Below are 16,997 nucleotides of genomic sequence, written 5' to 3'. Positions count from 1 at the left end.
TCAGTCCTTCCAATAAATATTCAGGACTGATTTCCTTTAGGATGGACTGGATCTCCTTTCAGTCCAAGGGACTTTTAAGAGTCTTCTCCAATACCACAGTTCAAAAGCATCAATTCTTTGGTGCTCAGCTTTCTTTATAGTCCAGCTCACATCCATACATGACTACTGGAAAAACCATAGCATTGACTAGACAGACCTTTGTTGGCAAAGTAATGTCTCTGCTTTTTAATATGCTGTCTAGGTTGATTGTAGCTTTTCTTCCAAGGAGTAAGTGTCTTAATTTCATGGCTGCAGTCACCATCTGCACTGATTTTGGAGCCCCCCCAAATAAAGGGTTTTATTATTTAAATCGTAACCTATTAGGGTTATGATCCCATTATTTGAATGATGACTTTCTAAGGGAGACATTGCTTGAGAAACATTTTGGCTTTGGGGACCCTCAGGGGGCTTCAGTTTCCTTGTCTGCAAACTGAGGGAGGGGCCTGAGTGATTCCTCCCACCTCTGACATCCTCAGGTCCTTCACTGAAATCCCACAGGGGTTGCTGGATGTAGCATTTGGCTCCGGGCCCTTTGAGAGGGTGGTTTCCTACTGGTCTGAGGGCCACCAGCAAGGTGGCCTTTTCTTGTCTTCCTGAATCAGATTTCCTTTGTCCGCTCTTCCATTCACGGCTCCTCCGATACCTGGCAGGGTCCAATGTCACCTGATGAAAAGACCAAAGAAAGAGTTGGACTTGGGAAGGAGGAAATTGGTCTTCACACAATGCCTGTTTCAGTCCTGGGATTTCCCCGTGTGTGCTAAGTTGCTTCTGTCATGTCTGACTCTTTGTGACTCCATGGACTGTAGCCTGTCAGGCTCTCTGTCCATGATATTTCCCAGGCAAAAATACTGGCGTGGGTGGTCCTTCCCTTCCCCGGGGGATCTTCCCGACTGAGGGATCAAACCCATGTCTCTTGTGTCGCCTGCATTGGCACGTGGGTTCTTTACCTCTCAGCCACTTGGGAAGCCTCTGCTTCCTTGTAGGTGGTGACAGTGAAAGGCTGATGTCCCGGGGGCTGATGCAGCAGGTGGATTTACCTGTTGACAACAATTCCTTCAGTCAGTGTTTGAGTATTTATATAATAAAAGGTTTGGGAGTTAAAAAATCTAATGGGATGTATAACTTTTTAATCAGGAAAAATTTCTCCCAATTCTACTTATTTTTTCCTCTCAGATGTGCTAAAAGTAATTGGACACCTACTTAAACAAGCTTCCAGCAATTTGTGAAATGATTCCTTGTTTTATTTTAAATCAGTAGGTTCTTACTGACTAAGGTAAGTTCCCACTGCATTTGAGAATGGATGTAGATAGGGTTCAGTTCAGTTGCTCAGTGGTGTCAGACTCTGCAACCCCATGGAGTGCAGTAGAGGGTAGATTGTGCTGATTTTAAAGGTCATGAGAATGTTTTCTCTTTTTCAGTCATGAAAAATAATTTTTCCTCCACATATGACAAGTATTAATATAAAGTTAAGAAAAAACAGCAGTTTTATCATTTTTTAAATTAGAACTACATTGTGTTGCTAAAACAAAAATTCACAAGTAGATTTTAAAGGTTGAATTGGCTGTATCAAATGATTCATGAATCGAGCAGCACCCCATCTGGTCAGTAGAGAGGGCTCCTTGTCTTGCCTTTAAAAACCTCACAAGCAAAAAAGAGCATTTCAAGCTTAAGCAACCTTTCTGTGTGGAAAGAGAGGGTCCATGTGACAAACCATCTTTCTTTGGGGATGGAAAGGACCACCTCCTTGGTGTTGATCAGAGAATTTCACACTGAAATTACATCCCACACGGTTATATTCCTGGGGAAACTGACCTGCAGTTAGGTTGGGGGTTAAGTCTTGGTTTTAGTATGGGGGACCATCCGGTACCTGTGTATTTTCCCACACCATGAGGTCAGCCAGGATCATCCCTATTAGAACTACTAGGAGGGCGGGTTAAAATGCAGAGTCCTGGGCAGCCTCCTGGCTGAGGGTGGGAGGCGGGCTCAGAATCTGTATTTCACAGACTCACACTCAGTTCCGACCCTTTCTGCGGAAGTCTGCTTCCTGGAACCCCATTTTTAAAGATGAAAGGAAGTCTTTTCATAAGCATGTGATGTTACGTTAACGCTTCTCCTAGAACTTGACATTTACATTGGGTCTAGATCTTACCCTTTTAGATCATTGCTCTGATGGACATTATTGTTGGCACATTTTACATTCCTTAGTATCTTCTAGTGCTAAAATTATTCAAGGCTGAAATAAATTGGAGAAGGAAATGGCAACCCACTCCGATATTCTTGCCTGGGAAATCCCATGGACAGAGGAGCCTGGCGGGCTACAGTCCTGGGGGATGCAGAAGAGTCTGACATGACTTAGCAACTAAACAAACAAAATAAAATTAAAGGGAAAAAAAAAACCGGGAGAGGATGTTTCTTATAAATATGACAAAGAGAAGCTATGTTTCAAACATGAGAAGACAGGGGACATCCCATCAGAAAATGGGGCTGTGGCCTTGACCACCCAGTGGGGACGGCCCTCTTCCCTCCTGATTGCTAGTCCTTGTGACCTGGCCTGACATCTGTCCTTTTTGTCTGGGGCTCCTCTGCTTCTACCCACAGCTGACCTCTCCTGGGGAGGCACCCCCCAGCGCTCCCTGGACATCCCCCTGAGCCCCTCTGCCTGACGCCCCATCTTCACGATGCCCAAGTGGGTCTAAATCAGGGGTGAGGCACACAGACTTGTCTCTGGGCTGCCCTGCTGGGCTCCCCCTGCCCGCCCAGACCTTCCTGCTCACCCCCAGCTCAACGGAGCCTCGGGACGGTTGACCCACCTCTTGACTGGACTTGGCGTTTACAATGGGGCTCATCCTGCCTCTTCCACCTGCAGGGCCTCACTCACTGCTGTGTTGACCCCCAGCATGTTGCTTGAGGCATGCGGTGTAATCAATGAGAGGAATGAAATGACTAATAAACATATAAAACGATTGAGCCTCACAGATAATAAACAGACTGAGGACAGCTTTCTAACCGTATTGTTTTTCGTTTTAAAAAATTTATTATTATTGTTATTGGCCATGCTGCAAGACAGGCGGGATCTTAGTTCCCCGACCAGGGATCAAACCTGCGCCCTCTGCAGTGGAAGCATGTAGTCTTAACCACTGGACCATCAGGGAAGTCCCTTTTATTGTTATTTTTTAAACTGAAGTATAGTTGATTTACAGTGTTGTGCCAATAACTTTCTAATTTTAAATTGGCCAAGGTTTTAAAAAAACTATTTATGTGGCTGTGTCTGGTCTCAATTGCAGCACACGGAATCTTCATTGTGGGGCAGGGACTGTCTAGTTGAGGTGCACGGGCTTAGTTGTCCCGCAGCATGTGGGATCTTAGTTCCTCGCCCAGGGATCCAACCTGCATCTCTTATATTTCCAGGAGGATTCTTAATCACTGGACCATGTCCCTGGACAAGTTTTTTAAAATTTTTATTTTATTTATTTTTTTAAAGACAGTATTTTTATTTTTTAATATAAATTTATTTATTTTAATTGGAAGCTAATTACTTTACAATATTGTATTGGTTTTGCCATACATTGACATGAATCAGCCATGGGTGTACACGTGTTCCCCATCCTGAACCCCCCTCCCACCTCCCTCCCCATCCCATCCTTCAGGGTCATCCCAGTGTACCAGCCCCGAGCACCCTGTCTCATGCATTGAACCTGAACTGGCGATCTGTTTCACATATGATAATATACATGTTTCAAAGCCATTGTCCCAAATCATCCCACCCTCTCCCTCTCCCACAGAGTCCAAAAGACTGTTCTATTCATCTGTGTGTCTTTTGCTGTCTCGCATACAGGGTTATTGTTACCATCTTTCTAAATTCCATATATATGCATTAGTATACTGTATTGGTGTTTTTCTTTCTGGCTTATTTCACTCTGTATAATTGGCTCCAGATTCATCTACCTCATCAGAACTGATTCACATGTATTCTTTTTAATGGCTGAGTAATACTCCATTGTGTATATGTACCACAGCTTTCTTATCCATTCGTCTGCTGAGGGACATCTAGGTTGCTTCCATGTCCTGGCTATTATAAACAGTGCTGCGATGAACATTGGGGTACACGTGTCTCTTTCAATTCTGGTTTCCTCGGTGTGTATGCCCAGCAGTGGGATTGCTGGGTCGTATGGCAGTTCTCTTTCCAGTTTTTTAAGGTATCTCCACACTGTTCTCCATAGTGGCTGTACTAGTTTGCATTCCCACCAACAGTGTAAGAGGGTTCCCTTTTCTCCACACCCTCTCCAGCATTTATTGCTACAAGTTTTTTTTTTTTTAATGATTGAGTCCATTATGGATGAAGGTCCAGGTGAGTGGGCTGTTGGGGCATTGGAGGAGGTATAAATGGGCACAGGCTCAATTGAGGACAATTGGGCCTTTTGGTATCAAGAACCTTAAACTGCTGAGGAGACTCGCCTATAGACAAGTTCTACCTGGGTATTTACTTCATTTATTTAAAGTTCTCCTAGGTTCCCAGCTGCAGCTGCTCCTCACCAGAAGGTTGACAACCTGGCCTTCTTAAAAGAGATACAGGACCTCGCCCAGGAAGTTTATGAAGTGATGGACAAGGCTAGAAACTTACAAAAACTCTGGGCAGAAAGATCCAAGACTCCAGGCAAGTAAATCTCTCAGACTCTTCACTTCATCCTGGTACTTGGGGTTGCTCATTTAGCTAATGAAAACAGAAGACATTCATTTAAATTTTTACCATAAGTATATTTGGTATATAATTTTTACCACGGCTCTCTGAAGCCATTGTTTAGGGCTTTTCCTGTGGCGGTTCCCTTCGGCAGGCTCCATTGATTAGGTCACTGGTGATTCACTGCATCTCCAGCCCTCACTCTCTGATGGTCGGGGTGGTCACTGGTGCGGGGGGAGTGAAAGGTCCAGCTGTTACCAACTTGGGTTCTTGGGCTCCTCAAAGTCAGTAGAAATTGATCAGAGACCAGATGAGAAATTCAGGTGAGGCTTTATTGAGGCCCCTGCTGCCCAGAAGGGAGCGAGATCAAGTGACCGGCTCCCTTAAGTGGGATGAGGGTGGGGGTGGGTGAGTGGGTCATGTTGGGTGATCTGCCCACCCCCTGGGAGGTGCAGTCTGCAGGGATCATGTTCCGGACACTGCTCTGCAGTTGGGTTGTGGCCTTTTTGTATCCTGTTCATACTTTAGCTCAACTGCAGGAGATGTTTGTCCCAAGTAGGCCCCAAGTCCAGCCTGTCTCAGCAATGTGTCTCGGCTTTTCCAGTGAAGCCATCTGTGCACCCAAGCGCCCAGGCATGTCCTCAGTGTTCAGAGGCACTGGCATCACGTGGAGGTCACAGGGCTTTTTGAAGCTCTCCTGTCAGGAACAAGGACTGATACACAAAGAGATGCTCCCGTCACACCCTCCACTCGGGAAATGCGAGTTCTAGGAGCCTGTGTTAGTAGCTGAAAGCAGAGGCCAGAACATATTTCTTATTTGGTCACAACCAGATTCCAAATATAATCTGAAAGTCACACTTTCATGTTCCTCTCCGTCTTCCATTTTTTTCTTTCTCTTGTTTTTCTTTACTTTCCTTTTATTCTCTCTGTCCTGTTCTGTACGCTCACAATGCCTGTGGAATTGGAGACTAAGAAAATAATAGATGGTTATTTGGTGATTCCATTTAATTTATTGGTTATTCCAATAAATAATTAATGGCAAATGGTTGAAATTTGGTTTACCAGTTAAATCACTTCCCTGGAATTTATTTAACAACAATGTGTTTTGAAAGGAGTGACTGTTGCCTTCAGATTTACTTCTCAGGTTGTTGTAATCATCTCTCAGAGCAGGACTCTGTGACTGGCATTTGATTTTGGAGCTAGAATAGTTGCTTGGCATGTTCTGTCTGGCTACTGCCTGAACTAATATCTCTGATGTCTTCTTTTTGTAGATTCTCCTTATGGTTCCAGTTTTTTAACAGTAAGTATTTTAACAAAAGTTTGAAACTTAGTCTTCAGAGACATAATGGCATTGACTGAAAAAAAAAAAGCTGAGAATTATGTTTTTAAAAATATTTTTAATTTTTGAATTTTTGGGTGCATTGTATGCCCCAAAGGATCTTAGTTCCCTGATCAGGGATGGAACTCATGCCCCCTGCAGTAGAAGCACAGAGTTCTAACCACTGTACCACTGGGGAAGTCCAAGAACTATTTTTTTTTTAAAAGAATTATGTTTTATTCAGTAGACTTGCTGAGGACTTAAGCCAGGGACAGCTTCTGTGATGGCTCAGATGGTAAAGAATCCACCTGTAATGCCAGAGACCCAGGTTTGATCCCTGGGTTGAGAAGATTCCCCTGGAGAAGGGAATGGCAACCCACTCTGTATTCTTGCTTAGAGAATTCTATGGACAGAGGAGCCTGGTGGGCTACAGTCCATAGGGTCTCAAAAGAGTCAGACTTAGCGACTAATGCTTTCACGTACACTTACAGTCTCAGTTCTCTCTGAGGAACTGCTCTGAAGAGGCAAGGGAGGAACCTGGACATGTAGGAATTTTTGCAACACAGACAGGGAAATTGGAACATCAAAAGATTCCTGTTGATTAAGGAAAAAGCAGATCCTGTGTGAATGAGCTCATTGCCTCTCCATGCATGGGAAGATGCAAGAATCTGGGCTCACTGAAATCATCCTATGGATGTGCATCTTAGTTATCTGGGCAGTGTCTGGCTCTTCTCCGTCCTGAACCTCCTCAGGGTGCACAGAGGAGGGGTGTGGAGTTGGGGGGTGGAGAGTGGTCTCGGATGCAGCGCCTGCTGGCTCGACGGCTGCAGCGTTCCCTGTTTACTGATATGACAGGCGACATTCTTCTTCTACTACAGTTAAGTTCAAAGCACTGATTTTAAGTTTATTCTTCAAACACATCTTTCTAGTGATTTGATTGTTAGTTAACACTGTATAGAAGCTGTATTTGAGATAGCCAGAATTGTGCAGGAGATGGATTAAAAGGCAAGTTTACTTTTCTGAAGGAAGGTTGTGAGTTTAGAAACCCAGAGGGTGAACATGGCGTTGGGTGACGCAGGGCAAGTGGCCCTGTTCTCCCACTGGAGGGTGCCCAGGTTCTGTCCCTGGCAGAGAGCTAAGACACTGCAAGCCACGGCATAGCCAAAAAAAAAAAAAAAAAAAAAAAGATTCATGTGTATGGCACAAACCTTTGACTTGCATTAGATACACAGCCTTCAGTTAAGGCCCCAGTCATCGCCAGGGGACGTTTTGCCTTCCAAGGGACATTTGACAGCGTGGAATGTAGTTTTGGTCACATGCTGGTGGGTGGCGGGGTGGGGGGGGAGGATGAATTTTTGTGAGGATGGAAGTATTCAGTTATTGACACTATAACTGATATAGTCATGATTGTGCTCAGCTGCAAGAACAGAAAAAACCCAGATAACAGTAGCTATTCCAGTTTTGTTCAGATTTGAACAATTCATCATCTGTTTCTAAAATCTATCTCAACATCTTAGAAATTGGTTCAGCTTGTTGCAAAAACAGACGTCTACCTCTCTTCCCCGGTTCAAACTTCCACAACAGTTAAAAAACCAACTTCACAGAGTAAATTTAAAATCGGGTCTGTTCAAGGTAGTGACTCGGGAGGTGTGACTTTGGCCCCCAGGGTCTCTGCGCTCTTACATCTGTTGTGGCCCTGCGCCTCCCCCACTCCCACATGGCGTTTTGTTCCATCAGATGGATCTCAATAAGACCGAGGAAGTGATTGAGAAGCTAGAGAGTCTCCACCAGCAGCCTCACCTCTGGGACTTTCTGCTTTTACTGCCAAGACTCTACGCAAACACCTCCCACGTTGCAGATGGCGTCCTCGCGGGAGGACACCTACTCCATGCGGTTCTGACGTAAGTTAAAATGAGAAATGCAACCAGCTACAGAGAATTTGGTTCATCCTTCTCACTTTTTTTTTGTTGTTGTTTGTTTTGCTTTGTTTAGTTTTGGCTGCGCTGGGTCTTCTTTTTTGTATTTTCATCTTTTTCCTAATTTTATTTTTAATTGGAGGATAATTGCTTTGCAATGTTGTGTTGGTTTCTTCCTCCTCACTTTTTAACGAGAAAATACATCTCTGAGTGATTGCTACAAGAAAAACAGGCATTATATCCCTGGAATTATATCACCCAGAGATGGCTGAGCTCTTGCTTCACCACGCCTGCCTTGCATTCCCTGTATAAATATTTTACACAAGTGCAGTGATGCTATTCAGAGCATGTGCTCCCTGATTTAAACAATATAATGTTGCATCATTAATGTTTCCTGTGTCCTGATAGTCTTAAGATGAGCATCATCACTGGCTGAATAACATTCCATTTTGTTAAGGTACCGTAGACCGCAGTTTACTTGATAATTTATAACTGGTCTTTGGTTGTTTCTGAGCTTTTCGTTACTGGAGATGTGACATGAACATAATGTTACTGAGTCCAAGCTTGCTAAGCTTGCTTTGCTCGCTGCATGACAGGCCAATGAATCCAAGAGATGAGGGGTTGAGGCAAGAAATCCGACTTTATTCGGAAGGCTGGCTGGCTTACCGAGAAGCTGGCAAACTACCGTCTTGTCGGGGTCTGGATGCCGGGTTCTTTCATGGATCACAGATGGGGGATGGTGGGGACACAAAGTAAAGAGGCCATTTAATCTTGCAAGTATCTCCTAGAATGGAAAGCCTCAGGCAGGGGGGTGTGTTAATTTCTTTCTTTCTGCCATCTCTGGGTGGACAGGGTTCTGAACAAAGGCACTTTAGTTTAACAGTCAGGCAGAGGGGCAGGATTCTCTGAGGCAGGACATTGTATGAGAATAATAATAATAATAATTATTGATAATAATAACAAAACAACAGAAAGCACGTCAAAGAAACAGTTCCTACAAGGAGTCAGAATTGACTTCTCCCAGCAACAATAACACTTTAAACTAGTTTCTTAGTAAATGATGCTCAGTCTTACCAGTTGTGGTTCATGGAGCAGCACGCTGGTCTCCTGTGATGGACCTGACCCCATGTTACCCTGGGTTGAGATAGGAGCGAGATTTAAGCCCCCAATTAAAGTAACAACCTTTTGCTTTCCTTTCCCTTACCTTGTTTTAAATAGCTGCTGCTCATCAATCACCGCTTTCACGTCTGTGTTCTTGCTTCCTAGTTATACCCAGGGAAACGAGGGCTACCTGGGGAGGGGAGGGATCTGCAGTTTGAGCAGAAAGTTTACTGTGTATAAAAGATACCCGGAACAAAGCCGGGGCACTCAGCCTTTGGAGGTGACTCTGCTGGGCCCACAACAGTGCTGAATAAACCCGGCTCTTCTGCATCTTTGAGTGCTGCTTATCTCTTTCTGACGCCATGGTTTCCATAACAGGGTGACCTTTGAGAGGACCCCTTCCCGGGTGGCTTCCCACATATTAATAATGTGGTCTTCCTCCCCTCCTCAAATTGGACTCTGTGTAAATCTGTTGTACCAGTAGGGTATTTTATTAGTAAAAGTTGATATCCTTTCCAGATTTTAAACTGTGACTTGTTTTCTCTGCCATCAGTGAGAGCAGTCAGCGTTGTCCTCAAGCCAGGGGGCAGGAGTCCTTTTTCCAAAGGGGGCCCCTGGCCTCTGCAGCAGCCGGAGCTCCCTGTGCAAGGGGCCAGAGCCCACTCTGAGAGCTCCATAGGCCCCTTCCCTACCCACCATGGAGGGCAGCTCTCCCCACTGGAGTGTGCACCCCCAGGTCCCTGGGTGGGCAGGAGTGTAAGGTAGGGGTGTGGATGGTGCTTGGATGTGCAGGCAGGAGGTCCAGGGGTGCAGACGGGGCCTATGAGATGCAGACAGAGCTGAAGTACAGGCAGAACTGGGGAGGGGAGGGCGGGGGGACCGGGAACTCCTTCCCCTTCCTTCTGGTGCATAACTCAGAATCAGAACAGTATGAAGTTGAACAAGGCTTCGCACAGGGTTCTCCAGTAGGCAGGGGGCCCCGGATACTAGACTGAGTGTCCAAACTTGACACAGGCGGGCTGATGAGCACTTTTCTGAGGTCACAGCACTTGGCACCTGTTGGCTTCCAGAGTGGACCAAAGAAAGCGCTTAACTTTTGTTAACTTTTGGTCCAGGGAGTCGGGGTCACACTCCAGCCCTGTGAGTTCCAGCCACATCCTGCTGGGGTGGGGCGGGGCGGGCCAGGGGGATGCCACCTGTTTTGCTAATGTTGTTCTGGTTCTGCTTCATTTCCAGTTCCTTATCAGCTCTAGAAGATTTAGATTGGCTGCCTCTCAACCACACCTTTTCCAGGGTCTCTGAAATGCTGCTAAAGGCGGCTGTTTCAACGCTGGCATCCCTGCAGGAGAGTGGAGCGGTGGCCACAGGTATGGGCCTCTTAACACTATTGTGACATTTCACTGTGGTACTGGTTAAATGTATCAGCAGCCACCACAGAGCTCACATGCTGCTCAAAGAAATGATTTAAATAAAATATCAAATGCAAGAAAGAATCGATTGTTTCTGATAGAGGTAGACTGAAAATTTGAAACTCAAAACAGCTTGATTTTCTACCAAAATTCTGCAGTCATTTCTAATAAATATGTTATTTTTAATTAAAAAAATAACTGATTTTAAAACTCTTGGACTTGTGCCCTCTAAGAATAGACCTGTCATTGGTTCTTTTTTTTTGGTTGTACCACTCGACTTGTGGGATCTTTGTTCCCTGAGCAGGGATGGAAACCTGGACTCCTAAAGGACGTACAGAGCCCAATCCATTGGATTGCTAGGGAAGTCCCATTAGTTAGTTGATTTTAGCCTTTCTTCCCTCCTGAACTTCTATTATTTGCAAAATATTTGAAGCATTTGAAAAACAATAAGAGCAGAAAGGTGATATGGATTTAGAACCATCCCCCCACCCCCAACCAAATAGTCTTTCCACAGGAAAAGGTGAAATGACTTAGCTTGACCCAGGTATCCTTTCTTGTTTCCTTAAATTTTCATTTTCTTTTATTTTACTGACAATATTGTATATACTCAAACTGTACAAGGTAATGATTTGCTATATGTATACATGGTAACATGATCACCAAAAACAAGTTATTTAAAACATTCAGCACTTCACACAGTTGCCTTTTTTGGGTGATAATGATGTCTGAGTGATAAGTATATAATACGGCATTGTTGACTGTGATCCCAGTGTCATGCAGGAAATCTCCAGAACTTACCTTTAACTGAAAGTCTATACTATGACCAATATCTCCTGCCTGGCACCTCTCCACACACAGGAAGTACTCGTTTTAATCTCAGAACCTGTTTTTTCCCCAAGCCATTCCCAAGCTCCTAGGGAGCCGCCCCCTCCCCTCCACTTCAGAACCTACCCAGAGTTCCCTGTGACCCTGACTTTCTGGCATCTTCACAGCAGTAATTTCAGGGCATGTGAAGTCTCATAGGAGGGCTTGTGGTGGAGGCTTGTGTAGCTGGAGCACTCAGCTGATGCTTGTTGAATCATGTTCTGAAATGACCTCGATCTGGGTTTCTGGAGAAGGCAATGGCACCCCACTCCAGTGCTCTTGCCTGGAAAATCCCATGGGCAGAGGAGCCTGGTAGGCTGCAGTCCATGTGGTCGCAAAGAGTCGGACACGACTGAGCGACTTCTCTTTCACTTTTCACTTTCACGCATTGGAGAAGGAAATGGCAACCCACTCCAGTGTTCTTGCCTGGAGAATCCCAGGGACGGAGGAGCCTGGTGGGCTGCTATCTATGGGGTCACACAGAGTCGGACACGACTGAAGCAACTTAGCAGCAGCAGCAGCAGAGCTGGGTTTCCAGATGCAAGTTCGCTTTGGAATTTATGTGCTTTTAGGTGTGAAATTGCCAGGCCATACTCACCAGAGATCACCTGACCTTGGAGGTATCGTTTGTAGATTTTGGGGCAGGGGTTGCCACTTTTGTATGGCATTGCTGGGTTACTTGGGTACCTTATGGGTTTTATATCTTGATTAGCTCTGTTGCGGGGAAACTTTTTCTTTGGTTTTAAATAATTTTTATAAATATGATTTTAAAGACTCCACAGTATTTTGTGCTATAAATAAATCATATTTCCTTCCCTCCTCCAGCGCTAGACACTGAGTTGGTTTTCAGTATTTAAACAGTGTAAAATCAGTGCAGTAATATCGTGGTTCATGACTTTTCCTTCAGGCATCTTATTAGGTTTCTTGAGATAGATTTTGTAAAACAAAATTATTGGGTTCAATATGTGAATTTCATAAACTTCTTGCCATTCCCTTTTCCAGGGAATCTTCCCGACCCAGGGATTGAACTCAAGTCTCCTGCATTGCAGGCAGATTCTTTACTGTCTGAGCCACCAGGGAAGCCCATTATCAAATTACCCTCTAGAAATTTGTGGTCATTTATGCGCCAGGAGGTGGCTCAGTAGTAAAGAATCCACCTGCTAATGCAGGAGATGCAGGAGATGAGGGTTTAATCCCTGGGTCGGGACCATCTCCTGGAGGAGGAAATGGCAACCCACTCCAGTGTGCTTGCCTGGAAAATTCCACGGACAGAGGAGCCTGGCTGGCTATAGTCCATAGGGTCTCAAAGAATTGGATAGGACTGAGCATGCAAGGAAGCAAGTGATGTATCACCACAATCTCCGTAGCTCTGGATTAGCTTCTGTTTGCTCTTCCTGTGAATGGTCCAGTTAGCCTTTGCACTGCGTTTGCCTTTCTGTTCAAAGTGGAAAAGACATCATTTTCTAAATGACTTTCGACCTGTCCCAGTGCTGCTGCAGCCGACAGTATAAATCACTTGTTGTCTTGCAGAGCCAGGTTACAGCCTGTCCGTGAAGGAACTGATGTGGGACCCACAGAAGGTTCAGGCTGACCTGAAATCCCAATTTGGCTTTGATGACCTTCATGCAGAACGAGTCCTGAATTACTCTGTTGACCTAGACGAGGTACACATGCTCGGCTGCTCTCACGCTTTGGGTTTCTCCCCGAGGGCGACTCTAGAACCTTCTCCTGGGACCTTGGGGCGGGAGTTCCCTTACTGAAATCTGGCTCCTTGGACCCGGCGGGATGCTGCTGTGTCTGACTGTTCTAAAACTGCTCCTTCCCTCTTTCCTTGACACGTGATCCTGCCTCAAACACAGTTTGCATGTAATAGAACACCTCGAGGCAGCAGGGGGACAAGCCAGGCCCCTGCGGGTGGGAGGTTGTGAAGGCCAGTGGGGTCCAGATGGGGCAGAGGGCATGAAAGGACTGCCTTCCAAGCAGAGCGATGCCTGGGGTCTGCGGAACCAGCTGGCTTCACCAGATCGGAGCCTTACTTTCCAAACTGTAAAATCAGGGTCTGACCCTCTGACCCCTCCAGGGCCCATTAGCAGCTGCTCCTGAGGGTCTGGGAGGCCCTTACCTGCTGACCCTTTAGTCTCTAGGCACATCTGTGGGTGCTTCTGCTTCTCGCAGGGCAGGAGCCAAATACTGTAGCCCTGTCTCCTTCCTGTGCCCGCTCCCCCAGACCCCTTTCCCACCTCCAGATAGGATGACACCATGATTGTTATAAAACTATGTAATAGAGGAACACAGTTCATTCCAACAAGAACATACATGTTTAATAGCATTGCATTAGAGAAACTTCATGTGAAGGTCATTCACAGCAATAAAGGGGGTTTGGTTTCAAAATATTAAGTGATTTCTGACTCAGAACTCTGACCCAACTTCATCCGGCTCTGATACTTAGAAAATGATTTTGGCAAAGCAAATTTGAGAGTCCAAGGTATCAGTTAAACTGGGCCAGCCTGTGGGTGCCTTTGGCCCAAGGGAATGGAGATGAACAATTTCTGAAATCACCCCATGTCCTGGAGAAACTGCGGTTCTCTTGAAAAGGATCATCAGCTTACTGCTGCGCTCTGAAGGCCTCCCCTCCAGGTAAATGCATGTGGACATAGTGCTCCATCAACTTGTTATGTCTTCAGTCAAACAAATGTCGGAGCTTTTTCTTTGGCAAGGTTGTGGTATTATTAGGAGAAAAACATCCCAGGAAAAACACGCTGATTTCTAAATAGTTCCTGTATCATTGGCAGATCCCCACAGATGGTTCCCTGGAGCAGATGCTGTGCTCAGCCTTGTCTGGCTCCTCCGAGGATGAAGATGACGGAGAGGGTCGCCCTGCAGACTGTGACCCTCGGCGGTCAGCGGCCAAAGACTACCTGGTCCAGGCGGTCAGCCAGCTTCACCTCTACAGACAGGTGCCGTCCACAGTAGACACCTGTCCTGGCGTGCCCACACCCAAGCACTTTCCTCCTGAGTGTTTCACTGCTGGGTTTAATTTATTTATCTAATCCTTTGGATTTTTTTCTGGGTTTGATTTCTTCTCCCGCCCCCCCATTTATTTACTTTTGGCTGTGCTGGGGCTTTGCTGCTGCTCTAAGAACTTTCTCTGCAGCAGGTGGAGGCTACTCTCCAGTTGCAGTGTGCAGGCTTCTCACTGCAGTGGGTTCTCTTGTTGCGATGTGTGGGCTCTAGGGCACACGGTTCAGTAGTTGTGGTGGGTGGGCTTCGCTGCCCCGCAACATGTGGGATCTTACCCACATGATCCCTGACCAGGGATTGAACTGGTGTCCTGCATTGGCAGGTGGATTCCCAACCACTGGACCACCAGGGAAGTCCTGAGTTCTTTTTAATACTTTTTTTAAATTGAAGCATAGTTGATTTACAATGTTGTATTAGTTTCAGGTGTGCAGTTATATATATATATATATATTTATTTATTTCAGATTCTTTTCCCTTAGAGAGTCTCATAAAATATTGCATATAGCTCCCTCTGCTATACCGTAGGTGCTTGTTGGTGATCTTATTTATACTTATTATTTTATTTTATTGTGTGGAGAACACTGAACATGAGATTTACTCTTTCACCTGATTCTTAAGTGTCCAGCACAGCAGTGCTGCCTACAGCTCAGGCCATCCAGCAAAGCCCAGCGAGGGTGCACCTGGCTTACTGGAGCTTTACAAGAGTCAGTCCATTCATCACTGCCTGCTGCCTTCCACGTGTCCACATCTTTCTGTGGGGGAGGCCTGAGGAGCCCCACAGCCTGGCCTCCTTCTGCAGCTTCATATGCACACAGACAGCACCAAGGATCCCTCTTTATTTTATTGAACTATAGTTGATTTACAATATTATGTTAATTTCTGCTGTTTAGCAAAGTAAATTTCTGCTGTTCAACTATATATACACACGGATTCTTTTTCATACTGTCTTCCATTATTGAATATAGTTCCCTGTGCTATACAGTAGGGCCTTGTTGTTTATCCATCCTGTATGCAATCTTCAGAACGTCCAAAGGGGCAGCAGTGACTGACCAGCATTGCCATGGTCAGTGGAAGCCTTGTCTGGGTGGCGAGCTTGTGGAGAAATGGAAGATAGTTGGCACACAGCCCCGGTCTCCATACATCCCCATGCTTTCAGTCTGGGCAGGAATGCTCTGTTTTGGTGTAATGTTGATAATCCACAATATGAACCGCCTTTAGAATCCCCAAGTTCATGACATAAAATGATATTCAGTAACTGTGTATTAGCTATATAATTTTCAGACATGAATATATGTATACCATTCCACATCAGCTTAGTTTTTAAGATTTATTTCACTTATTTAGAAATGTACATTATTACCTTCGGACTTCCTGATGGCTCAGCAGGTAAAGAATCTGCCTGCAGTGCAGAAGACACAGCAGACTCTCCAGGCTGGGAAGGTCCTCTGGAGGAGGAAATGGCAACCCACTCCAGTATTCTTTCCTGGAGAATCCCACAGACAGAGGAGCCTGGCGGGCTATAGTCCATGGGGTCACGAAGAGTCGGACACGACTGAGTGACTAAGCACTATTATTACCTTCTCTTTTGAAAATGGGGAGAGAGCAAGGAAAAAGAGAAATTGGGCCAACGAAACAATCGCATGCATCCATTGTAGAAATTTGCAATTTTTAATTTCTGAGTAGAAATGAAATCCTAATACAGTTGTTAACAGGTATTTCAATCTGCCAGCTGCATAAAAACAGGCCATCTGTCACCTGGAATAGTCTGTTGTTATTCCTGTCTTTTTTCCTCTTATTTTTGGCTGTGCTGAGTCTTTGTTGCTTTGGGTGGGTTTTCTTCAGTTGCGGCAGTGGAAGCTGCTCCTCAGTGTGGTGCATGGGCTTCTCATTGCAGCGGCCTCTCTTGTGTTGGGCACAGGCTCTAGGGGGTGTGAGCTTCAATAATTGCAGTGTATGGGCCTGGAGGTTGCGACTCCCAGACTCTAGAGCTCAGGCTCAGTGGTTATGGTGCATTGGCTTAGTTTCTCCTTGGCATGTGGAATTTTCCCAGACCAGGGATCGAACCTGTGTCCCCTGCATTGGGAACACAGGGAAGTTCTGTTACTATTTCCTAACTAAACTCTATCATTTCCAGTTTATTATTGTTGATAACAATGTTCCTGTTTCTTGACATGCAGGTATTTGATCATCAGTGGAAAGGCAGCCTCTTCCAGCAGGTCCTGGCGGGGATTGGCCGTGGCCTGGAGACACTGAGGACTCAGTCTGGGGAGGGGAGCCAGCCCTGGAAGGTGGTCAGGGCTTTGCAGGCCGCTCTCCTCCTCCTGAATGACAGCATGGCAGCAGATGGCCCCGAAGGCAGCCACACACCTATCAGGATGTAAGGCACTTTTTCCTGTTTGGTTGTTGACGAAGTTTGACAACTCCAATTTTAAAGAGTGCATAACCCTTAGGATGCTTTCTGTGCAACCCCAGTTAGACAACAAAGGGCTAGTTAGCAACTGCAAAGTGCGAGGCTTGTGTTGTGGACTTGGATAGGACGGTTTGCAGCAATCTACGTGCCTGTTCAGGTGTTAAAAACAACCAATGGGGGTACAATGTTTGAGGAGGTTTTCAGATTCTTGACCTTTAGGTCTTATGTCTTTGATATTTGT

The 16,997-nt window shown here is 45.6% G+C and overlaps 1 protein-coding gene across 1 annotated transcript in view; it reads left to right on the top strand.

The window, feature by feature from the left end:
• Window positions 1-16,997, top strand: part of ABCA13 (ATP binding cassette subfamily A member 13) — a 409,559-nt gene that overhangs the window by 35,222 nt on the left and 357,340 nt on the right. The window contains exons 4-10 of the mRNA XM_055589635.1: window positions 4,539-4,693; window positions 5,989-6,017; window positions 7,773-7,936; window positions 10,289-10,419; window positions 12,856-12,989; window positions 14,118-14,282; window positions 16,524-16,723. Of these exons, the coding sequence (XP_055445610.1) occupies window positions 4,539-4,693; window positions 5,989-6,017; window positions 7,773-7,936; window positions 10,289-10,419; window positions 12,856-12,989; window positions 14,118-14,282; window positions 16,524-16,723 (978 nt within the window). The remainder of the gene's footprint in view (window positions 1-4,538; window positions 4,694-5,988; window positions 6,018-7,772; window positions 7,937-10,288; window positions 10,420-12,855; window positions 12,990-14,117; window positions 14,283-16,523; window positions 16,724-16,997) is intronic.

The sequence above is a fragment of the Bubalus kerabau genome, chromosome 8 (assembly GCF_029407905.1).
Source record: "Bubalus kerabau isolate K-KA32 ecotype Philippines breed swamp buffalo chromosome 8, PCC_UOA_SB_1v2, whole genome shotgun sequence".
Lineage (NCBI taxonomy): Eukaryota > Metazoa > Chordata > Mammalia > Artiodactyla > Bovidae > Bubalus > Bubalus kerabau.
Note: the sequence above shows the minus strand (reverse complement) of the source record. Positions and strands in the feature narration are given on the sequence as shown.